This window comes from Thamnophis sirtalis, unplaced genomic scaffold (assembly GCF_051295495.1).
Source record: "Thamnophis sirtalis isolate CommonGarterSnake01/CBP01778 unplaced genomic scaffold, rThaSir2_p1.2 scaffold_14, whole genome shotgun sequence".
In the NCBI taxonomy this organism is placed as follows: Eukaryota; Metazoa; Chordata; class Lepidosauria; order Squamata; family Natricidae; genus Thamnophis; species Thamnophis sirtalis.
The window spans coordinates 11,984,068-12,009,814 of record NW_028261394.1 but is presented as its reverse complement, the minus strand read 5'-3'; the positions used below and the strand labels follow the sequence as shown (position 1 = coordinate 12,009,814).

General features: G+C 45.0%; 1 protein-coding gene across 2 annotated transcripts; it reads right to left on the bottom strand.

The window, feature by feature from the left end:
- Positions 1–1,308: 1,308 nt before the first annotated feature.
- Positions 1,309–24,263, bottom strand: VRK3 (VRK serine/threonine kinase 3). Of its 2 annotated transcripts, XM_087729520.1 has the most exons (14): positions 24,086–24,261; positions 21,748–21,878; positions 18,929–19,075; positions 17,581–17,727; positions 16,884–16,933; positions 16,034–16,100; positions 15,731–15,815; positions 14,532–14,634; positions 14,320–14,412; positions 11,573–11,705; positions 10,996–11,116; positions 5,819–5,877; positions 3,698–3,846; positions 1,309–1,881 (listed from the first exon to the last, which is right to left on the bottom strand). In XM_087729520.1, exons 1-13 carry the CDS (start codon positions 24,172–24,174, stop codon positions 3,698–3,700), a joined length of 1,374 nt encoding a protein of 457 aa, XP_087585646.1. In that variant the 5' UTR covers positions 24,175–24,261; the 3' UTR covers positions 1,309–1,881. The 2 variants fall into 2 exon arrangements, with proteins under 2 accessions (XP_087585646.1, XP_087585647.1); XM_087729521.1 differs by lacking the exons at positions 1,309–1,881; positions 3,698–3,846 and adding an exon at positions 3,863–4,904 and having other exon boundaries at positions 24,086–24,263.
- Positions 24,264–25,747: the final 1,484 nt, after the last annotated feature.

The following is a 25,747-nucleotide window of genomic DNA, read 5'->3' as shown; positions in this document are numbered from 1 at the left end:
AAACTCTGCATCTCCATTTTTGCAAAGAGGGTGGGGTTTCGGTAGGCCACAAATGCTATACTCAGTGTATAAGATGTGACTAGATTTTCATCTTTTTTGGGGTGGGGTGGGGGGAAGGTGCGTCTTATACGCCAAAAAAATATGGTAGTGAGTGAGGTATGCCAATCTTTCTTCCATCACAAGCTTCTGCTGCTCATTGAAGGTTTTTTCACTCAACAAGCTCAGCTTGAGGACCAGGAGATTGGTGAACGAAGGCAGTAAAGATCTGGGGACTGGATCTGTGCAATGAACTAGGCTTGGTTAATGTTAACCTTGATTAGCGGTTTACTTTGTGGACCACCCTGGTGGTTAGTCTGGAGTCCTGGTTTTGTGCTAGAAAGTGGGCTAGAGCTCAGGTGATGTAGGAGATGACCAGGCTGAGCCCGAGGACTTCGTTACTGTTATCTCGATTAAACCAGTTTGCTGTCTTCTCCATACATGTTTATTTTTCAAGATTGTAGCTTGTTTTGGCTACAATCCCACAGAGATTCCTCATCTGAACTGCTATTCAATGTAACTCATGCTAGGCCAGATACAGGCATGAGATAGTAACACGAAGCCACACTTAGCACGGATAAAGGATACTGATAAATAAATGGGTGGCTCTTTCTAGTCTTCACATCTTTTCTACATCGTGGCGACCAAAACTGGATGCAGTATTCCAAGTATGGCCTTATCAAGGCATTATAAAGTGGTATTAACACTTCATGGGATCTTGATTCTATCCCTCTGTTTATGCAGCCTAGAACTGTGTTGGTTTTTTGGGCAGCTGCTGCACACGGCTGGCTCATATTTAAGTGATTGTCGACTAGGACTCCAAGATCCCTCTCACAGTTACTGCTATTGAGCTCAGTTATTAGAAAGATGCTGCATTAGCTAGAGGTGCAAGATTTCTTCAAAGTATGGCATTCCGAAACCGTAATTTCTTCATTTTCCCCATCAACTGAGCCCAATTTCAATTCGAATTGAAGGTTTCTCCTACATTACAGATTAATACATGGATTTTTACCTGATACGAAATGTGGGCTTGTGTTAATAGTGTCTTATTTTTAACTTCATCTGACATTTAAATCAGATTCTCAGCACATTCTATTATAATAATTAGAATTGTTGGTGAGAATCTATTCTAATGTAAATTAATTTACAATAATTATGGACCAAAGCAGTGGGAAATGTAAGTGATATCCCACAAAGATCAGAGATTTTGTTGCCTACAAAAGCTCAACGTTGCTGGATTTTTCTATCATGCAAAGATCACACAAAACCAACTTGGACCGCACCATACATTTTTTTTTAAACCACAAAATCAACAAAGCACACATTTAAAAGATTAAAAACTTTTTCTGGGTCCTTCTGCCTTGCAAGACATATTTAAGCTAGGCATAAAATAATAGAATGAATGGGGATGCAATAGAATAAAACAAACTTTTGAGACACTAAAAGCAAGATTAAAAACAAAATTAAAATATTTACAATCCTTCTCCCCTCCTCCTATTTTTTTTTTTTTAAGTTAGGGCTTAATCTGAATATTTGGGCAACTGATAAAAGGCCCTTTATAAATTATGTGCAAGTAATACTTACCAAAGGAAGATTTGCTAGAATGCATTAAATTATGTCCCTGGATAAATCTTTAGCTTGCAAAAGGTCGTAGCAAAATCCTAACACACATTTCCAAGAAAACCACTTTCCCTATCTATTAAAAATCGGAGATAAAAAGCAAACACACACAATTCATGTTGCCAAACTGCTCCAGTGCGAAGACATTCCAGTGAATTCGACTCTTAACTGCATTGATGATTCATTCTTGTTCTTCGTTTCTTTTCATATTCAGCTTTCTGGAAGCTTTAAAGAGAAGGGGGGGGGGAGAAACACACACCCAAAAACAAGTTTGTCAGGGTAAAGGGAGAAGCTAAATAATGGCAAATTATTAATTCTACTACTGAAAACAACATCTAATGAAAGGATGAGCCAGCAGTGCTTAATTGTAATCGCTTAAATGTGTCAGAACTAACAGTGAGCTGTTTGGTATCACAGCCCAAGGCAAAAATGTTGTTACCCAGATAGGACAAGATCCCAGGATAAGCTGTTTCCCATCTCAACAACTGTGCTTGATGAATTTTAACCGCTTTCAATGTCACGGCTCACAACACAAGGGCAAAGAGGATGGTGTGAATGATGAACCGTGTGATAAGTGAGGCGAGCAAAAGGTTTATCGTTCTTCTCTTCTTTACCCTTGGTAAGGGTCGAACTACACCTTACACTCCTGATATGTTGAAGGAATCTTGCATGAAAACTGGCTGCTTCGATTCGGCAAGCAAGCTGCTGGGGGAAGCCGTAAAGTGCCTCAACAGCCTGTCTGTCTGTCTGCTGTCCATCATCCATCCATCCGTCTACCTACCTATCTCTATCATCCATCTATCTACTCATTCACCTACCTACATACCGTTACCTACATCCATCTTCTATCTATCTGTCTATATCATCCATTCATCCATCCTATCCATCCATCCATCCACCTATCTATCTCTATCACCCATCCACCTACCTACATACTGGTACCTACATACCTCTTCTATCTGTCTGTCTGTCTATATCATCTTATCCATCCATCCATCCACCTATCTCTATCACCCATTCATCTACCCATCCACCTACCTACATACCAGTACCTTCATCCATCTTCTATCTGTCTGTCTGTCTATATCATCTTATCCATTCATCTTATCCACCCATCTATATTACATATCTATATACCCATCCACCTACCTACCTCCATCTTCTTTCTTATCTGTCTGTCTATCCATATCTATCATCTTATCCATCCATCCACCTACATCTCTCTCATTTTATCCATCCATCCATCCATCCATCTTATCCTATCCTTTCTCTATCATCCATCCGTCTACCCATCCATCCATCCATCTACATCTCTCTCATTTTATCCATCCATCCATCCCCCCACCCACATCCATCATCTCTCTCTCTCTATTCCTATCCTTTCTCTATCATCCATTCATCTACCTATCCATCCATCCATCCACCTACATCTCTCTCATTTTATCCATCTATCCATCCATCCTCCCACCCACATCCATCATCCATCATCTCTCTCTCTCTCTCTTCCTATCCTTTCTCCATCATCCATCCATCTACCTGTCCATCCATCCATCCATCCATCCATCTACCTCTCATTTTATCCATCCATCCATCCTCCCACCCACATCCATCATCTCTCTCTATTCCTACCCTTTCTCTATCATCCATTCATCTACCCATCCATCCATCCACTTACATCTCTCATTTTATCCATCTATCCATCCATCCTCCCACCCACATCCATCATCTCTCTCTCTCTCTCTTCCTAGCCTTTCTCTATCATCCATCCATCTACCCGTCCACCATCCATCCATCCATCCATCTACATCTCTTTCTCATCTTATCCATCCACCCACCCATCTTCTAAACCACCCCAAAATTTAGCTACCTGTTCCAGATATCTCCAGGTATGCCAAGCCGAGAAGTGGTCAGCTTAAGCAAGTGTCTTCTTTTGTTGTATCTTTCTTTCCTTTTTAAGTAATACTCTCAACACAAAAAATCTGCCACCCAGCAGGGCCTGCGATGCTCTTTTGATGGGACTGGAAATTGAATCGCAGCTCACCTAGGGGGCTACTCTGAGGTCCAATGAGTCATAGGCCGATGCTCTCATCAGGTGAAGAGGCTTCATAAATAACAATCGCAATTCTTCGTAGTTTGGTCTTTCTTCATATTCCAAAGTCATTACTTGTTGCAGGTATTTCTTTATGGATTCTTTAAAAATCAATCAATCAATCAGTTAATCAAACAGATCTCTATGGACGACAATGAAAAGAGCTGCTCTAAGTAACAATTGCAATATTTGTGATGCTACAACCTATGGCTTAGATCAGTGTTTCCCAAACTTGGCAACTTTAAGACTTGTGGACTTCAACTCCCAGAATTCTCCAGCCAGCAGAGCTGGCTGGAGTCCACAAGTCTTAAAGTTGCCAAGTTTGGGAAACACTGGCTTAGATCAGTGTTTCTCAACCTTGTGACTTTTAAGTCCTGTGGACTTCAACTCCCAGAATTCCCCAACCAGCATAAGTCCTCAAGGTTGAGAAACATTGGCTTAGATCAATGGTGTTTTTTTCAAATTGGAAATTGGACAATAGGAAATGAGAACTATTTATCAGGTTGTCTCCCAGATATGTCAATAGACAAAAAAAATTGCAAATCGCAGTTCACAGAAAATGCAGCACAAGGACGCAATTTTGCTGCAACAGTGGGACTATGACCCGGGATGCCAGAACTCCTAACTGCAAATTCTGCAGCGTTTGTCAACTAGGGCAAGGTTTAAGATGAGTGGACTTGAACTCCCAGAATTCCCCGGTAGGCCATACTGTGACAACTGGCGGTACAAAGTCACAGTGGATTATTTCTCCTTGAGAATAGAGGTAGTTTTCGACTTACAACAGTTTGTTTAGTGACGGTTCAAACTTACAACGGCACTGAACAAAGTGACTCACAATCATTTTGCATGCTTACACCAGTTGCAGCTTTTCCATGGGTCACATGATCAAGATGCAGACGCTTGGCAACTGGCATGTACTTATGACGGTTGCAGTGTCCCAGGGTCACATCATTCCGTTTTGCCACCTTCGGACAAGCGAAGTCCACGGGGATGCTTAACAACCACATTGTATCTTAACAACCGCAGAGATTCACTTAACAGCTGTGGCAGGACAGGTCATCAAGAGGGGCAAAACCGACTTAACAACTGTCTCACTTAGCAACAGGGACTGCAGCCTCAATTGTGGTCGTAAGTTGAGGACTACCTTTAATGTGGAATTCTGTTGGGAGAACAACCACGAAGTAGCAATAGCCTTTAGACTTATATACCGCTTCACAAGTGCAATTACAGCCCTCTTTAAGTGGTTTACAGAGTCAGCCTCTTGCCCCCAACAATCTGGGTCCTCATTTTCTGACCTCGGAAGGATGGAAGGCTGAGTTGATGGCAATAGTAGTAGTACTTATATACCACTTCACAGTGCATTTACAGCCCTCTTTAAGTGGTTTACAGAGTCAGCCTCTTGCCCTCAACAATCTGGGTCCTCATTTTACCCACCTCGGAAGGATGGAAGGCTGAGTCGACCTTGGGTCCCATCAGGAAGGAAGGAAGGAAAGAAGGAAGGAAGGAAGGCAAGCAATAGCACTTGGATTTATATACCGCTTCACAGCGCTTTTACAGCCCTCTCTAAGTGGTTTACAGAGTCAGCCTCTTGTCCCCCAATAATCTGGGTCCCCATTTTATCCACCTCAGAAGGATGGAAGTCTGAGTCAACCTTGAGTTGGTCAGGATCGAACTCCTGGCAGTGAGCAGTTAGCCTGAAATGCTGCATTCTAACCACTGGGCACTGTGGAAGGAAGGGAGGGAGGGAAGGAAGGAAGGAAGGAAGGAAGGAAGGAAGGAAGGAAGGAAGGGAAGGAAGGAAGGAAGGGCAATAGCCTTTACTTATATACTGCTTCACAATGCTTTTACAGCCCTCTCTAAGTGGTTTACAGAGTCAGCCTCTTGCCCCCCACAATCCTGGTCCCCATTTTACCACCTCGGAAGGATGGAAAGCTGAGTCAACCTTGAGCCGGTGAGAATCGAACTGCTGTCAGCCTGCAATACTACATTCTAACCACCACGCCACCCTCTAAGAAGTAAACCCTGAAGTGAAAATTAGGATACCAACAGAAGAACAAGTCAAGCCGCCTTTACCTGGTAAGGCTCCCCAACTGGAGGACTGTCTTGGACTTTTGATAATATCCGCTTTGTACCTACAATGGCAACAACAACATGAATCTCTTAAACAGGAGAAGTACAGCAGAGACGAGAATTGTGCATTGACAACATACATTCACTGTGTTTATGGCCATTTGCAGCCTCTCGATGTCCTACGGCTGTCCTTTATAAGGGTTCCGCCCTAAACCAGTATTTACACCTGAATGTTGGCAAAATTGTGCCCCTAGAGAACCACCAGTTAACTTAACAACCATGGCGTTTGCTTCAACAAGATCAATTCACTTAACCACCATGGCAAAAAGAGGTTGTAATATCAGGTCACCCTGTTTTATGACTGTCGTGAATTTTGACCATGATGGACAGCCCCATTATGGTTGCAACTCAAGTTGCCTGCTAGAGAGACAAGAAATTCCAACACAAGAGGCAGCTGTAAGATCTGCCTGATGGGACATCCATAACTTAGCATGCAGCTGTTGGAAAGATCCTTGGGTTGTCAAACTCAAGGCCTGCGGGCCGGGTCCAGTCCACGAGCTGCTTAGATCTTGCCCGCGGGGCTGCTCTGGAAACAGCAAAGGACCGGCCCGCAGTTCCTCTGCCGGTGAAAATGGAGCTCGGGAGGGCCCGCATGTGGCATTCCCAAGCTCCGTTTTCACTGGTGGAGGGTTGCAGGAGGCCATCGTAGCTGAAAACGGAACTTGGGAGCCTGTTTTCACTGGCAGAGGGCTTGGGCCCCCCACAGACATCCCCCAACACAAGTGACGTCGAGCTGGCTATGCCCACACTGGCCACCCCCACCCCCAAGATCAAACACAACTCTGATGTGCGTGACCCGACAAAAGCGTGCACGACAAAAGCGTACTGACAAAACCGCATAGCTAAAACCGCAACATCATCAACGCGCCGACAACAGCGCGGCGACAGAATAGCACTTTACAACAGCACGGCGACAGAAAGCCGATTTAAGGTAAGGGTTAGGTTTAGGGTTAGTGTTACGTTTAGGGTTACGGTTACATTTAGGGTTAGGTTTAGTTTTAGTTTTAGAGCGCGCTTCTGTCGCCGCGCTGTTGTCGGCGCGATTCAGCGCTCATTCGTCGGAGCGCTTTAGAACTCACGGTTTTGTCACCGCGGTTTAGTCGGGCGCCCTTTTGTCGGTGAACCTTGATGTGGCCCTCAATGAAATCGAGTTTGACACCCATTCTAGTCCAACTCACAACTCATACAGGAGACCTCCGCAGTATTTGAGACAAATGGCTGACCAATCTCTTCTTTAAAACTTCCAGTGTTGGGAGCACCCACAACTTCTGGAGGCAAGTTGTTCCACTGATTAATTAATTTAAATTTCTCCTTAGTTCTAGGTTGCTTCTCTCCTTGATTAGTTTCCAATCCGTTGCTTCTTGTCCTGCCCTCAGGTGCTTTGGAGAATAGGCTGAACTCCCTCCTCCTGTGTTGTAACATCTCAAATACTGGAATACTGCTATTGTGTCACCCTGGTCCTTCTTTTCATGAAAGGTTATCTGATTAAGCTTCAAGGCCCAGCTTCTACATCAGTAGGACTGCCAAAAGAGACGGGGACAGCTCTGGAGTTGGGAGGTGCTTTCCTTCCATTGCTATCCTACAGTTCTACCACCACCTTTTGAACTGGGTGGATAAAAATCAATGGCTTTTTTAAAAAATCAATTTAAAAAATTTAAATCAGATTTTATTTTTATCAAATGTATCAAAGGCTTTTGGAGTAAAAAAAAATCTATCTAAAGAGAGTCTTCTATTTATAATACATTCATCATTTAGTTTATTCAGCATGAAATGGAGCTTCGTTAGGTAGCGTGAGGATGCCTATTCTGCAATATTGGGACTGTCGGTGAATCAACAATGGGTCAGAGGAGGAGCCACAGATGACAGCTCCTCTTTAAAAATGATGGTTTCAATCGAGTGTCAACTCGCAAAGCCTCTCTGGCCTGCTCTCGAGTTGCCATAGGCAGGGCGGATAGGAAAATGAACTTGGCAGCTGCAGCGAGAGAGCCAGCCACTTCCACAGTTACCCACAGTGGCCGGAGGGGAGTGATCTCTACAATCCTCAGAATTCCTTTGTTGGAGAATGTGACTGATGACATACCTTGGGGGGTGGGGGTGGGGGACGGAAACAGGGTCAGAGCCGGGAGGTAAATTAAGTAGGGTCAGAGTTGCAATGTGCCAACGTGGAGTCCTAATAAATAACTGGATTTCTTTTCAAGTTTGGCTCGAGACTCATGATTTAAATAGGGCATGTCGGAACCCTGACAGCAAGTTGATTTAAATCAAGCCCTTGTACTAGTGATTTAAATCATAATTTAAATTTAAATCAACTTGGTTTAAATCAAAGCCACCCTGATTTTGAAGGCCAGGTTAATGTCCCAAAGAGAAGGTTGGTATGATCCAGTACGAGTACACCCCCACCCCCGGCGAAATTGCTTCATTGGAGAATGTGACTGATGACACACCTTGGGGGCAGAGGGGAGAGGAGAGGGGAAACAGGGTCAGAACCGGGAGGGTAAATTAAGTGGGGTCAGAGCTGGCTCCACTTGCATCGTGCCGACTTGAAGCTCCTAATAAATAACTGGATTTCTTTTGAAGCTTGGCTCGAAGCTCATGATTTAATTAGGGCCTGTAGCGAATTGATTTAAATCAAGCCTTTGTACTAGTGATTTAAACCACAATTTAAATTCAATTTAAATCAACTTGATTTATATCAAATCCACCCTGATTTTGAAAGCCAGGTTAATGTCCCAAAGGTCAGCATGATCTGAGACGAGTGACATTTGGCTCCAGTTAACAAGGCATTTCCTTTAATGTTTAATAGCATGGAGCTATTTTGTGCTGGCCTTGGTGCTCTCTGTGCTGGCTTGCAGGCATTTCATTCCCAGACTAGTTAACATCTTCTGTGCTAGAAAGGAGAGGGGTTTGCTGTCTGTTCATCCAGGTAGTCCTCGACTTACAACAGTTCACTTAGTGACCGATCAGAGTTGCATCGGCACTGAAAAAAATGGGACATGGCCGTTTTTTACAGGGACCGCCTTTGCAGCCTCCCCCCGTGATCGGGTGCTCACAATTCTGACACTTGGCAACTGGTTCCTATTTATGACCGTGGCTGGGTGGCCCCAGGGTCACATGATCCCCGTTTGCGACCTTCTGACAAATTGACAAGGGGAGCAAGATTCACTTAACGACTGAGTGACTAACTGCAGTGATTCACTTTAACAATCTGGCAAGAAAGCCCCCAAAACGGAGCAAAACTCGTGTCTTAACACGAGTCTCACTTAGCAACAGAAACCTGGGGCTCAATTGTGATCACAAGCCAAGGACTATGTATATTACCTTAATTTATTTGATTTCATCTATCCTTCTGTAGGGACAGTAAGTGTTTTATAAATCTTCTCTCTACTGAGACCAAAACCCAAGGGAGCTAACCTTGCTCCCAAACCCTCAAAAGTTGGAAAAAAACCTACATTAAAATTAAATCACAATTCAAAGCTGGCAAAGGAACAGAAGATTCACTTAACAGCTGAGTTACTAAAGAATCAACTCCAGGGATTCACTTAACAGTTGGGGGGTGGGGGAGCGCGAGAAAAGTCCTAAAATGAGGCAAAGTTCACTTTACAAATGTCTCCATTAACAGCAGAAACTTTGGGCTTATTGTCGTAAGTCGAGGACTACACCTGTATACCATAGCTTGCCCCTTGGGTGTTTGTGGGATTGTTGTTTTCTCGTTGAGAGCTCCTTGGTTGGGTGGCGGCTTTTTGCTTAGTTGTTTGTGTATAAACCGACAGCAAACAACACTCCTTTGTAGCACTTGTGTTGTGAGATAATGAAACATCTGCAACAACAAAGAAATTCAGAGAGCATTAAGGACTTTAGGGTTCAACCCTGAGCTACAGATGCTCTTTTTATTGGAACCAGACCAGTGGTGGGATTCAGCCGGTTCGTACCTATCCGGGAGAACCGGTTGGTAACTTTCTAAGCAGTTGGGAGAACCGGTTGTTGGAAGAAATCTCCTTTTGTTTTTTTCCCACTTTACAGGGCTAATCCTGTAAGGAAGGCAGGAAGGAAGGAAACATTCTGGTGTTGTTTCTAGCCTCATCTTTATTGCCCTGCTTACAGAAACTGCCTCTCCGGTTGACCCTTATTACCATTGTAACAGCTAAGGCGAAGCACCCATCGACCTGAGTGACATTGAGTTGGCTATGCCCACCCAGTCACATGACCGAGCCCCACCTACACAGATGGTCATTAGGGCAGAGAACCGGTATTAAATTATTTGAATCCCACCACTGAACCAGACACTCAAGCAGGAAACAAGAGCCCCACTAACGCTGACCATTACTGTATGGAAACAAAGAGCAAACCCCACTCCTTCTAGCCCTGATGATGTTACCTAGTTGGTTAATGAAACGTCTGCAAGGAAACAACCAAGCTCAGAGAGCACCAAGGACCTCACAGTCTTTCTCCTCCCCCAGTTCCCCTCTCCTCCTCCTCCTTTCCCCCCTCCCATTCTCTTCCCGTTCTCATCACTCCACAAACTCCATTCTCTTCTAGCACTGATGAAGTTCCCTAGTTGGGTAATGAAACGCCTGCAAGGAAACAACCAAGCTCAGAGAACACCAAGGAACTCACAGTCTTTCTCCTTCCCCAGTTCCCCTCTCCTCCTCCTCCTTTCCCCCCTCCCATTCTCTTCCCATTTTCATCACTCCACAAACTCCATTCTCTTCTAGCACTGATGAAGTTACCTAGTTGGGTAATGAAACGTCTGCCAGGCAACAACAAAACTCAGAGAGCACAATCCTCCATCTCCACCTCCTTCTCTCCTTCCTCCTTTTTGCAAATTCCTATCCCTTCTAGCTCTGATGATGTTACCTAGTTGGGTAATGAATGTCTGCAAGGAAGGACACCAAGGACTCCACAATTCAACGCTTGATCTACAGACATTCTCTTCTATTGGAATTGTTTTGTCTCTCTAGGATGAAAGAGGGGGAAAGTGCGCGGCCGGGATGAAGAAAAAACAGGATCCCGTTATCAATGCTCAGCAGCCACCGCACCTTTGGCTGGTGGTAGCTAAAATATCCCTTGTCTTTTTTCCCCAACAGCAGGCAGTTGCCAAGAGTTGCCAGTGCGAAACACACCTTTCTTTTTCCTCTCTGACCACGCAGGGGTCTTCAAGCTCCGCAGACCAGGGAAGGGCACCCCACACCCATTTTGCCAGGCAGTAACCCAAGGACTCCAGGTCGCTTCGACGGGACGGAGCTGTTAAGGGAGAAACGAGAAGATTCCCCATTAAGAAATGCTGGAAGCAGCATTTGCCAGTTCTCCGAACTACTCAAAATTTCCACTACCGGCTCTCCAGAACCTCTTAGAACCCCCTGGATTTCACCCCTGCTTTAGGCTTTGCAAAAGGTTTTGGCGTGGAGAAGCCCGAAGGAGCAGAGGCCGCACCTAAAAAAGCTTCTCTTCTCTCTTGGGTGACTGGAGCTCTATATGTGTGTGTGTGTGTGTGTGCACTCAAATGGCCTGGTTTTTCTCACCTCCCGCCCCAAGCCAGGCTGCCAAGCCACAAAGGTTGGGGACAACTGATGTAGGGCTTTCAAGGTGGCAACCAGGATGCCGAATTGAACCCGGATGCCAATTGGCAGCCAACGCAACTCTCCCAAGAGAGGGGCGTCATGGAGGAATCTAGACCTGCGTTTGCAACGGGGGTCTCACCAGCTCCCCTGTGGCTGTCCAGGCTGATGAACTCCAAGGTGCCTTCGTGAGGGGTCCGGCTGCAGTCCCGCTGAGGCACGTGTTTGCCCCCAGGGCTGTATCGAAAGGCGAAGCTGAAATCCGCTAAAGTAACCTGGGGGAGAAGAATGAAGGAAGAGCATTGTCTAGCAAACGTTGGAAATGTAACCCCTCCAAAAAGGGCACATTTCACTTGTGGACTTGAGTCAAAGCAAAAAATAATAATAATTGGGCAAAAGCAGAGATGGGTTCCTACCAGTTCGCACCTATTCGGTAGAACCGGTTCGTCAAATCTACCAAACCGGTTTGAAGAGGTTCCACCAGTGGACCCGGAAAGCAGGCCACACCTACAGAAGAGGTTCCAAAAAATTTTGAAACCCACCACTGACATAGAGAGACACAGAGGGAGGGAGGGAGGGAGAGAGAGGCAAAGAGCTACACACACACACACACACAGACACACACAGAGAGAGAACGAGAAAGAGAAAGGAAGGAAGGAAGAAATAAAGAAATAAAAAGTGAGAGAGAAATGAAAGAAAAAAAGAAAAAAGGGACAGAGAGACAAAAGGAAGGAGAGAGAGAGAGAACACATGGCCGGCAAGCCACTCCCACCAGGTCACATGGCCGGCAAGCCACTCCCACAAAGGAGGCCACACCCACAGAGTAGGTTCGAAAAATTTTTGAAACCCACCACTGGGCAAAAGATACACAGATAGTTAGAAAAGATGATAGGAAAACGTGTAGATATTAAGCCTGAATTGTTCTTTAGGTATAATATCAAGGAAAATCTGGTAAGAAAAGTACCATATTTTTCGGACTGTAAGATGCACCGGAGTATAAGACGCACTACGATTTTGAAGAGGTAAATTTAAAAAAAAAAGTTTTTACACTCTGCAGGCCTCCCAAACTCCCTGCACGCCTCGTTTCCCCCCCCAAAAAAGAACATGCAGAGGCTTTGGGAGACTTGTAGAGTGCTCCTGTGGCTGGGGGAATGAGCAAAAACGGCCTGTTTTTTGCTCGCTTTTGCGCTCCCCAGCCTTTAGGAGCACTTTGCAAGCCTCCCAAACCCTCTGCATGTCCATTTTTGAAAAGGGGGTGGGATTTCGGTAGGCCAAAAGTGCTGTATTCAGTGTATAAAACGCACCCAGATTTTCACCCTCTTTTTTGGGGAGAAAAGGTGCGTCTTATACTCCAAAAAATATGGTATGTATTTAACATTACATGCCTTAACAGCAGCGAGGATTGTTTTTGCACAATATTGGAAAAATGAATATATACCACAAGATGAAGAAATAGTCAAAAAGATACTAGATTGTGTAGAAATGGATAGATTGACATTGAGAATTAAACAGAGAGAGGATGCAGAATATTATCAAACGTGGAATTTATTTTACCAATGGTTGGAAAAAAGGGCTGGAGATTAAGAATGTAATATGTATTGTTAAGCAAATTATATACCCAGACAGCGCAATGTTTATTAAGCACTAAGAAATGTGTTTAATAGAAAATCAATAAAATAAAAATAAAAAGAATGGAGAAGAGCAGAAGAGCCTCAAAAAAAGCTACAGATACGACTTACGACCAAAACCGAGCCCCAAATTTCTGTTGCCGTGAGACCATTGTTAAGTGAGTAGTGGACACCACAACAAATACTAACACTCCATTGTTAAAATTTATAACAAGAGTCTTAAAAGCTTGACAGTCAGTCTTTCTCCATCCCTCACCCCAAAAAGAGTCAAGAGGGTGAGTTTTTTCCTCACCCTCTTTTGAGCAAAGCGGCTTTTGAATGGCAGCTTTTCTTCAAAGTTCTCTACGGTTAGGACCCCAACCGAGCCCCGAACTATGATTTTAAGTCATTGTGGTCTTTAAGTGAGTGCCCATGTGACCGCTTTTCTCAATAACCGTAATCCAAGCGTTCACCATTGCAGTCGTTAAGTGTTTTTTTTTCCTCCGGAAAATGGCTAGCTTTTTTTTGCATTTTCACTTCCGAATGCTGACTCTGCCAGCACTTTTGCTGGATTTGAGGCCTGTACAACCTCATTAGAGGCCCTGTCTGGTTCTCTGCTCCTTAAAGGTAAAGGTTCCCCTTGTACATATATGCTAGTCGTTCCCGACTCTAGGGGGCGGTGCTCATCTCTGTTTCAAAGCCGAAGAGCCAGCACTGTGCGAAGACGTCTCTGTGGTCATGTGGCCGGCATGACTAAACGCCGGAAGCACACAAAACGCTGTTACCTTCCCACCAAAGATGGTCCCTATTTTTTCGACTTGCATTTTTTACATGCTTTCAAACTGCTTGGTGGGCAGAAGCTGGGACAAGTCACGGGAGCTCACTCCGTTACTCAGCGCTAGGGATTCGAACCGCGGAACTGTCCACCTTTCTGATTGACAAGCTCAGCGTCTTAGCCACTGAGCCACCGCGTCTGCTCCTTGGAATGGGCCAACTCACCACTGCCAAATGCGCCAGGGCAACATGCCGTGGCCAACTCACCAGGGGAAATTTCCTGCAGCCAATTCGCCCCAGGGAAACTCTCGGCAGCCCAATTCAACCATTTTATGTAATTATTTAAAAATGACTTTAATTTTGTCATTCGCATTTCATTTTGTCTCGCCCCTCTACATTCTTCCTTTAATTATTCTACTTCACTGTTTCTTTGATAGTATATAACATTTGTCCCATGGCAAGTTGGTTGTGATGAGCTGTCTTAAAAGACCCCTGCTCCTTGCCTTACCACAGTAAGATCAGCTGGATTCACATATATGTTTTCAGCAGCCAGATCCCCATGAGTATACTCATTTTCATGAAGGTACTCCAGGACATCGAGCTAGGGGCAAAGAGAAAGACAGAGAACAGGAAGGGTCAGCAATGCAAATTCCCAAGGCCACCCCTTCTGCCCATTAGAGAAACCCCTTCCCCACCCTGTGGCTTTCTAGCATTCCATACCAGCCTGACTGCAAGCTGCAAAACGGCTTTCTCCGTCATCTTGTTTTTGTTGTCGTCCAGGATTGACTGAAGAGATCGACCCAATTCGGGAAAGACCAGGAACCTGCCAATCAAAGGAGGTGGCACTGCCCATGAATTGGGTTGCCCACCACAGTGTGCATCTTACTCTTGGTCATCTGCTGGTTTAAAAACCACCAGGAATGAGGGGAGCGAGTGTGGCGGAATGCAGCCTGGATTCCCAGGGGAGGGGGGGGGGGCTGTCTTCTCGCAATCAGAGGCGGTGAAGCTTAGATAGTTTGGTGGGAGAAAGAGCATTAAGAAGTCTCCTCCCTAGCGATTCTCGGAGAATGTTTGGTGCTGCAAATAGATGTTTTGGCGGGGTGAGATTTCTGTCTATAGGTCCGTGATGGCGCACCGATGGCATATGTGCCAGAGGTGGCATGCAGAGCCCTCTCTGTGGGCACATGCGCCATTGCCAGCTGCTCTTCTGGTTTCTGGCATGTGCCAGCCAGTTGGTCTTCACAGGTGCCAGAAAACGGCTCAAAAATGCCCCCCAAACAGGTTGCTTTTTGGGCAGTTTTCCGGGTCAAACACAGGCAGAAAAACAGCCTGAAAAGCGCCCTCCAAAATGCCCTGAAATGGCCAAAATTAGGCAAAAAACCAGGCATGCGCAGGTCGGCCGTCTGGTCCTCGGTTTTCGGTGCTCTGGCATGCTGTAAAGGCTGTAAAGCAGCATATAAGTGCTATTGCTATTGCCCAAAAGCAATAGCCAAACTTTTGCTAAATACAGAATGAAACTGTTGAAGATCAACTTGGATTTATCTATTCAAATCACAGGCCATGCAAAGGATGGCAACAGAAGAATAGCACTAGCAATTAGCCTTATATACCACTTCACAGCCGCTTTAAGCGGTTTACAGAGTCAGCCTCTTGCCCCCAACAATCTGGGTCCCGATTCTATCCACCTCGGAAGGATGGAAGGCAGAGTCAACCTTGAGCCTGGTGAGATTCGAACTGCCAAATTGCAGGCAGCCGGCAGACAGCAGAAGTTTCCTGCAGTGCTGCACTCTAACCACTGCGCCACGGTGGCTCTTCTCCATTCTGAAGAATGGCTTTAGTCATGCGCCCAAAAGTGGAAGATCTCCCGTTGTGGGACGGGAGAAGAACAGAGATCAAACTCTCTTCTCACTGGGACTCACCTGTAGCTAGTCTCATGGAGGCCAAAACCAACACATTCTGGTATCCCCAGGAACGGCCTTAAGTATTGCTTCTTCCATTTCTCCACTGCAAGGAGAGATCAAACGGGACAGTGCAACCAAAGAAAGCACAGCTTGTGCTGACATGCACCCCCCTTCCCCCCCAAACTGCCCCACATTGGAAGCAGAACAACAAGAGATTAGAGATTTCACAGCGGGCCAAGAGAGGTTTGAGGATGCTGTCCTGTGTTCATGTCCCCAAGACCCACTTATAAAGGGGTGCAGGAGTCCCCCAACGTTTTTCACCTGTGACTTTCTTGGCAGCTCGCTGGAGAAAGTTCTGTTCGTTAAACAGCTTTCCCTCTTTGGCATCCTGAGAAGAGAAAGATAACAGGTAGCACTGAAGTTCTTGGACAAAGACAGACAGACAGACACCTTTATTATTTTTACAAATAACTCAAGGAGGCGAACGTAGTTACCATACCTTCCTCTTCCTCTTTTCCTCGCAACAACCCTGTGAGGTGGGTTGGGATAAGAGAGGAGGACTGGGCTAAAGTCACCCAGATAGCCTTCATGCCTAAGACAGGACTAGAACTCCCAATCTCCTCATTATTGGCCTAAACCCAATTGGCTTTGATGCCTAAGACAGGACTAGAACTCTCAGTCTCCTCGTGATTGGCCAAGTGCTTATTTCGGGGGGGCAAAATAAAATAAGACCCTGTCTTATTTTCAGGGAAACACAGTATTGCCCTTCCTTCCCTTCTTCCTTTCCTTCCTTCCCTTCTTCCTTTTCTTCCTTCCTTCTTTCCTTCCATCCATAGTGCACAGTGGTTAGAATGCAATATTGCAGGCTGACTCTGCCCACCGCCAGGAGTTCGATCCTGACAGGGTCAAGGTTGACTCAGCCTTCCATCCTTCCGAGGTCGGTAAAATGAGGACCCAGATTGTTGGGGGCAATAAGGCTGACTCTTTAAACCACTCAGAGAGGGTTGTTAATTCTCTCATCTTGTTTTAAACTTTAGATGTGTATAAAACATTGGTCGATGACAGTAATAAGCAGAAATGCGAGCAATCCTATCTTTAGCAAGCTGAAAATCCAGTTCTGCTCCATGGAAAAACTCTTATGCTATATCTAACCCCCGAAGTTTGAACTCACCAATTTGAGGGTGTATCTGTGCTTTAGTGGGGATTCTGACGTTAACCTTGCTGTGAAAAAAATAAAACAAAATGACAAATTGGTAGGGAATGCAAGAGAGGTATATTTAGGCCCTTAAAGGTATGGGATCTAACAGAGCTGAACAGTTTCATGATTCTTCCTTTGGCTTGAGAAAAATGGAAATATTGACAATATTTCAGCCTACTACGCCTTCAGTTTATTTTAAGGTTTTTACTTGATTCAAGAAGACTCCAAACTCAGGAAGGGAAAACTATCATTTTCACGACAGGTTCACCTTCGGAAAAATATACAGCACCAAGCTGCAAGTTTTCTGCCACCCCCCCACCCCACCCAGGGGTGGGTTTCAACCGGTTCGCGGCGGTCCCTGTGAACTGGTTGGTCGGTGAACCCGGAAGTAAGTAACTTCCGGGAACGGCAAAGGGCCCACCCGCGTGCCCGCATGCGCTCCTTACCCGGTTTTGACGAGTTCTGCCCTTCCACGCATGCGCAGGACGCATACAGTGCCTGCGCGATCCTCCAGGAGCAGCTGGAACATCGCACAGACGCTAGTATGCACGCGTGCGCTGCGCGCGTGCACAAGGACGCCGCCGGCCCCGTTCCAACCAAACCAGTTGGAATGGGGCGAGAAACCCACCCCTGACCCCACCCCACAAATGGGTGATTCCCCCCTGAATACCTTCATAGAGCAACCCACGTTCCGACTGGCTCAGAAGCTTCCAAATGATCCACTTCTTATTGTTCAGGTCCGTCAAAATTTCATGCTCCGAGAGAGGTTTTACGCAAAGACATCTTTCCTTCTTGGGTGATCGGTAAGTCGTCTTTCCTTCGTAATAAGAAGAGGTGCTGATTTTAGTCGTGACTTTATTGTCATTGTACAAAATAAATACAACGAAATTGGTTTTAGCCTCACTGGGGCTAAAATTATAGCGGAAAGGAAAAAAGAAAGAAAAAGAAAAAAACTAGTCATACGTTTTCCGCCTGTGCGTGCAGTGATTGTGGTTGTGTTTAAGAGTCTGACAGCCCAAGGATAGAAACTATTTTTAAACCTATTTGTCTGGCTGGCTATGCTTCAATGTCTTCTGCCTGATGGTAGACGTGAGAAGAGACACTGGCCAGGGTGTGAATCACCTCTGAGTCTCTTCCTTACTCTGCTAAAGCAGCGAGATCTGGCGATATCACCCAGTGGTGTTAGAAGGCAACCGATTGTTTCTTGTGCCGAATCGATCCCTCTCTGTAGGGCCTTCCTGTCCACAGCTGTTAAACCAGTGTACCATACTATAGTGCAATAAGTGAGGACAATTTCCATGGTGGACCGACAGAAAGAGGTCACCAGCCGTTGTTCCACCTGATTTTTTTCACAGGACTCTTAAGGAAATGACGTCTCTGTTGGGCCTTTCCAATCACCAGGGACGTGTTGTTTTCCCAGGTGAGGTCTTGACTAATGAGCCCTCCCAAGGATTTAAAAGAGGAGACCCTCTCCACACAGTCCAACTGGGCATTAAAAGCAGATACGCTTCTATTCACCAAAACCCAACTGAAAGATTTTGAGGAGACCAAGGATTTCCCCATCCACCCGTGTTCTCCAGCGGAAGGGTGGATAGAAGGGAGAAGGACAGGTAGTCCTCAAGTTATGACCACAATTTTGTCTTTTAATGACAACACCCCCCCCCCCCCAATCCCTTAGAAGGTTGGAATCTGGGCAACTGAATGGAGCTGAGTGCTTACTGGCCAGATGCCCTTCCCTGTTGCCAATGCAGAGTTATATTCGGCAGATATATTCTCATTGTGCCCAGAGAGAGAAATATCTGCCGCTACCTAGGGTTGAACTCACAGCCTCCTGATTGTGAGGCGAGACCTCCACCTCTAGGCCACCGGAGCACTCGAGTTATGACCACAATGAAGTCCAACGTTTAGGTTGCTACTGGTGAAGTGATTCCCCCCCTCCATTTTTATGACCACCGCTATTAGGTTGAACAATCACATTCTCTGCATCGCTAATCCTGAGCACGTCCATAAACCCTTACCTTTTGCCTTCGGAGGAAAGGTTGTCGTTGAGCTCTGGGGAGAAGCTTTAAGAGAGGTGGAAGACGTTTCCTTTTTCGGAAAAACTATCTGCACCTTTTTCTTGTCAGGCAACGGCGGCAGCTCAACCGGGACGCTCTGGTTTAAATCTGAGCAAGACAGAAGAAGGCGCTGTTCAGGGGTGAAATCCTACCGGTTCGGGCCGGTTCGCCCGAACTGGTAATAAAAAATGCTTAACAAAGTAAAATAAATAAATAAATCCGACAATCAGCTGTGCTGCGCGATGATAAGAACTTTTTTTTTATTTTTTCTTAGCATTTGGGGTGCATTTTTGGTCCCAGGATGCTTCTCTGAGGCGTGCTAGGCCAAAAACAAGTGGGGGAGGTTTGCTATGAAAGAAAGGAAGGAAGGAAGGAAGGAGAGAGGGAGGGAGGGAAAAAGGAGAGGGAGGAAGGACCACAAACCTGGCACTAGACGCAGCTTCAGAAGATACCTTGAAAGAGCATAGCAATCCCGGGCTGGAAGGTACCTGGAGGTCATCTAGCCCAACCCCCTGCTCCAGCAGGATATTGTTCGTGAGTTTCTGTATTTTCACCCCCAGTCACATGACCTACATACACACACACACACCCCAAGCCACGCCCACAGAACCGGTAGGAAAAAATTTTTTGATATCACCACTGGCACTGTTGGAGTAGCCAAAATAGTCACCGCTAAGCCCCAAACCAGAAAAATGCAGCATGCTTGACCAGCTATGGATAGTAAAGGGATCATTTGTCTGTCTGTACATACAGTAGTAGCAGCCAGAGGGTAGCAGCGATTGTGAGGGGCTGAAACCCCACCTTGAAAGCACTTCATTTAAAAAGGAACACATTTCTTTCAATTCTTTGTAGTCTGCTTTTGTCTTGCCTGCATAGAAACTGGGAATAGGAAGCTGCCAGTAGCTTAGCTAGATCAGAACCAGATCTACGCTCTCTCTATATTATATAATAATTACACACACAGACACGGTGACTATATCTATCTATCTATCTATCTATCTATCTATCTCTCTCTCTCTATCTATCTATCTATCTATCTATATCTCTCTATCTCTATCTCTCTATCATCTATCTATCATCTCTCTATATATCTATCTATCTATCTATTTGTCTATCATCTATCTCTATCTCTCTCTCTATCTATCTATCTTTCATCTATCTATCTATCTATCTATCTATCTATCTATCATATCTATCTATCATCTATCTATCTCTATCTATCATCTATCTATCATCTATCTATCATCTCTCTATCTATCTATCTATCAATCATCTATCTATCATCTCTATCTATCTATCTATCTATCTATCTATCTATCTATCATCTATCTATCTATCTATCTATCTTCTATCTATCTATCTATCTATCTATCTATCTATCTATCTATCTATCTATCTATCTATCTATCATCTATCGGTTCCACCACAAAACCGCGGTAGACAAAAGCACACTCGACGAAAGCGCGTACGTGACGTAATCACAGCGCGACGAAAACATCGTGCTGTGAGCGGTAAATTTAAAATTAAAGCAAAAACCTTACCCTAACCCCCCAAAACCTAACTCTAAACCTAACCCTAACCCTTAACCTAACCCTAAACCTAACCCTAAACCTAACCCTAAACCTAACCCTTAACCTAATGCTAAACCTAACGCTAACCCTTAACCTAACGCTAACCCTAACCCTAACGCTTAACGTAACCCTAAACCTAACCTTAACCCTAAACCTAACCCTTACCTTTATGTGAATCGGCTTGCTTTAATTTAATTTTAATTTCAATTTAATTTATTTTTAATTTTTTTCGTCGCGCTGCTGATGACGTCAGGTACGCACTTTCGTCGAGTGCGGTTTTGTCTACCGCGGTTTTGACGGGTCACGCCATCTATCTATTATCCATCCATCTATCATCTATCTATCTATCATCTATCTATCTATCTATCTATCTATCTATCTATCTATCTATCTATCTATCTATCTATCTATTCATAAACAAGATGTTAAGCTTCTGGAAAGAGTGCAGAAAAAGCAATGGAGAAGATTAGAGAGCTGGAAATTAAAGCACATGAAGAACGGTTGCAGAATTGGGTATGTTTAGTTTAGTGAAAAGAATAACTGGGGATGGGGGGGAATGATAGCAGTGTTCCAATATCTGAGGGCTGCCCCAAAGAAGAGGGGCTCAAGCTATTGTCCAAAGCACCTGAAGACAGGACAAGAAACAACTGGTGGAAACTAATTAAGGAGAGAAGCAACTTAAAACTGAGGAGAAATTTCCTGACAGTGAGAACAATTAATTAATATCTTGCCTCCAGAAGTTGTGAATGCTCCAACACTGGAAGTTTCTAAGAAGAGATTGGATAACCATTTGTCTGAAGTGGTGTAGGGTTTCCTGCCTAAGCAGGGGGTTGGACTAGAAGATCTCCAAGGTCCCTTCCAACTCTTATTCTATTCTAAGTGAACCACTGCAGTCATTAAGTTTAACAGTCATTTAATGTTGTAAAACGGAGGAAAATCCAGATCCAAACAGCTGAGGACAACAATAATCCACTGGCTAGGTTACAACTGCATGACAACTGTCAATAAACAAACTGTAAATACATGTAAATGTAAAATGAAAAGATGGACCAGGGGAGACAAGATAGTAGTGTTCCAATATCTGACGAGCTCCCACAAAGAAGAGGGAGTCAAGCTATTCTCCAAAGCACCAGAAGGCAGGACAAGAAGCAATGGGTGGGAACTAATCAAGGACTAATCAGCCTTCAATTAATAAAATTTCACACATACCATTCAGAGAAGGAGATGGCGTGATCTGCATTGGCTCGTCTTCTAGAACTGGAAGCCGGCCTCCGCAAGCCGGACAGAAGTGAAACATTTCCTCGACTTTCTGTCCGCATTGTGGACAAAAATTGACCATCCTGGAAAAAGTCACCAAGAAAGAAAAAAGATCAAATCCGTAAGTAACTGATGCATACCCCAAAGCTGTATATGCCCAGAAAGAAAGTCGATTTTAATATATTTACAGGCTGAGTACCGAAGTACCGAAGTGAACTCCCTAGTAGTCTTTAACAACCAAACATTTATTTTATTTTTGTTGTTAGTTGCAAAGTTGTGTCTGACCCATCGCGACCCCATGGACAACATTCCTCCAGGCCTTCCTGTCCTCTACCATCCTCTGGAGTCCATTTAAGCTCATACTGACTGCTTCGGCGACTCCATCCAGCCACCTCCTTCTCTGTCGTCCCCTTCTTCTTTTGCCCTCCATCGTTCCCAGCATGAGGCTCTTCTCCATGAGTCCTTCTTTCTCATTAGGTGGCCAAAGTCTTTGAGTTTCCTCTTCAGGATCTGGCCTTCTAAACAGCAGTCAGGATTGATCTCCTCTAGGACTGACCGGTTGGATGGCCTTGCAGTCCAGGGGACTCGCAGGAGTTTTATTAGGGTGGAGAAAAGAGAAACTCATATAACAGACGGAGATGTCTTTGGACAGCACTGGCTCTTTGGTTTTGAAACAGAGATGAGCACTGCCCCCTAGAGTTGGGAACGACTAGCACATATGTGCGAGGGGAACCTTTACCTTAAACTCGGCTGAAGATGTCACCTAGCCTGGTGACGAAATGTTTGGAATCCAACCCACAAGCTTGGAGAACGAACCTTCACCCTCATCCTACACCCCAGTTACAAATATTCGCCACCATGGCTACTTCTCTTTCTCATGATCAGGCCCAAAACCTCTGCAGAAGACAAGCACAACCCCGTTCTCAACAGAGCTGGCGAGGGGGAGGAGGAATGCAACATCATCTATCTCCAATTGACAACACAGTCTTTTCAGCAGTTCCAAGAAGGCTCCACACCCATTTGCACCACTCAGATGTCCCTGATGACACAGATAAACCTCCAGATGACCTTCACAACCCTCTAACCCAGTGGCTCCCAACGTGGGGCCCACACCCCACAGGGGGGCAATTTGATTTTTAATGGGGGCAATTTGAACCTCGTTTAAACCAAGTGAATGGCCTTTTAAGTTTCCTCCTTGTGAATAGAGTTCACTTTTTGAGTAAAGTAAGAATTATATGTCACGGGGGGGGGGGGGGGCATCAGGATTTTAGAGATGCTTAGGTAGGGCATGGACAAAAAAAAGAGGTTGGGAACCACTGCTCTAAAAGGATGCAAGTGACCAGCTGCCAGCAAGGAGTATAAATCCTTCCATTCCCCACCATCCAATCAGAGCTGAAAAAGCTTCTTGGATAAGGAGCGAAACATCGTCAAAGAAATAGCAGAAAGTCCAGTTGCCTCCTGAAAAAGCACCTTTGGGACAACCCATGATCTGTATGACAGAGAATCTCCATAGACCTTCAGGTTCATCAGCCTTCTATAAAAAGACCAAACAGGATTGTTGTAGGTCTTAACACCTAGAAAAGTACCTATTGTCTACAAAACAACCTTTTAGCTTGCTTAATTTTTGCTTAGTATCTTTTGCACAAACAACTGCACTTCCTTCAAGAAAAAAAAAGAATAGAATGGAATGGGATAGAATATAAAATGGAATGGAATAGAAAATGGAATAGAATAGAATTCTTTATTGGACACACAAGGAATTTGTCTTTGGTGCAGATGCTCTCAGTGTACATAAAAGAAAAATACATTCATCAAGAATCCTAAGATACAACACAGTGATAGTTATAGGATACTAAATAAGCAATCAAATCATACTAGCAAAACAAAAGAACAATATAAATTGTAAACATACAAGCAACATGGCTATAGTCATAAGTGGGAGGAGATAGGCAATACAGTTCTTAGTAAATAGTAAATAGATAGTGTTATGGGAATTAGTTATAATCTACGATTATTAATCCTAATCTATGATTATGCAAAGTAAGGGGTTGATTAGAACTGGAGACCTGCAGGTTGTCATTGTCCAGAAATTCTGAACTTCCTTTCTTCTACTAACTAGAACAATGTTTCCAACCCTGGCAAGGTGAAGACGTGTGGACTTCAACTCCCAGAATTCCCCAGTCAGCTCCCCCTATCCCCTGGCAACGCCAAGACCCCTGGGGCAGGCGTACTGTGTCGGAGGCTCCGGCCTATCCAAAGGCCTAAGGACCGGGCAAGGGGGACTACTCACCCGGCGCGGGGCCCGGAGAGCCTCTTGGCGGCCGCGTCGCCCTCTTCGGCCCGCGACCGCCGTTTCCGAGCCACCAAGTCGGATTTCATAGCGGCGTCGGCGGCTAAGGACGCTTTCACTTTCGCTTTCGTAGCGCCAGTGCGTCCAGGCTTCCGGGTGCGCGGCCACGCCCTCTTCCTTTCCTGGCTACGCCCCCGGCAGTTTGAAAAACTACTTAGAACTCGTGGGGTGGGGGGGAGAAAGAGGAGAGGTCTAGGATGATAGAGAGCAGCTGGTCCTCCAAGATAGATGGGCGTTTTCCCTACGGACCAAGCCGTACCCAATGATGCTTTATGGATGCCATGACTTTGGCCTATAGGCCGAGTTGTGCCTCTGCAGTACCTCCGTCAGCCACTAGGGGCAGAACGATGCATTTTTCCTATTTTCCTCACTAAAACCCAAGCCGGTCACCGAACCCCGAGGCGGCCCTGACTTTATTTAATTTTTAATCTCAATGTTATTATTATTTTTAAACAGCTCAAGTCGATGAACGTACAACATACGGTATATTCTTTCATCCTTTTTTGCCCACGATATAGGCGTTTGCATTAGATTCCCCATTGAACCTGCAGTTATACCTATGAGCCACCAGGGGCGGCATATGCCAGAATTAAACACAATCTTCCATTTCATAAGATAAATACGATCTATTGCCCTATTTTCCTCTTTGGAACCTGGGTTGTGTGAACTGGAACCATCAGGGAAGTCAGCGTATTCTGTACTTTTGACATATTGCCCTATTTTCCCCACCCAGGGTCTGGAATACCCCAGTGAGCCAACGGGGCAGTGCAATATGGGTATTGTATTGAGGACTCCATAGTTCAAAGTAATGGATTTTTTGGTAGTGTCGTATAGCACACAGCACACCCTGGTGGCTCTTTGAGGTACTGAAAGCTCAACTGTGGAAAGTAAAGCAATGCATGCATCATTTATTACTATTTACCCATCTTGCTTAGAAGCGATTCATAAGGGACATACAATGCCTTGGTTGCTCACTTGGTTATTGCAAATACTTCAGGAAACCTCCAGGGGGCAGTATGTCCATCATATTGCAGGATATTCCCCACTAAACCTGAAAGTCATATATAGGGTCATGTATCCTCCTAAAGGGACGTGGCGGCTCAGTGGCTAAAATGCTGAGCTTGTCATCACTTGAAAGGTTGGAAGTTTGGCAGTTCGAATCCCTAGCACCACATAACCGAATGAGCTTCCGTTACTTTTCCCAGCTTCTGCCAACCTAGCAGTTTGAAAGCATGTAGAAAAAAAAATAGGGACCACCCTTAGTGGGGAGGTAACAGCGTTCTGTGCGCCTTTGATATTTAGTCATAGTAGCCACATGACCATGGAGACGTCTTCAGACAGCACTGGCCTTTTGGCTTTGAAACAGAGATGAGCACTGCACCCTAGTTGGGAAGGGGAACCTTTATCCTATATATTGCTGAGCCTTTACTACTCAGTATTACACTCAGTTGCAACCAAGCCATTACACAATTGCTTAGCTGTGATTTATTCTTGCACGGACCCAACTATAGTGGTTTATAGAATAGAATTCTTTATGGGCCAAGTGTGATTGGACACACAAGGAATTTGTCTTCGGTGCATAAGCTCTCAGTGTATATGAAA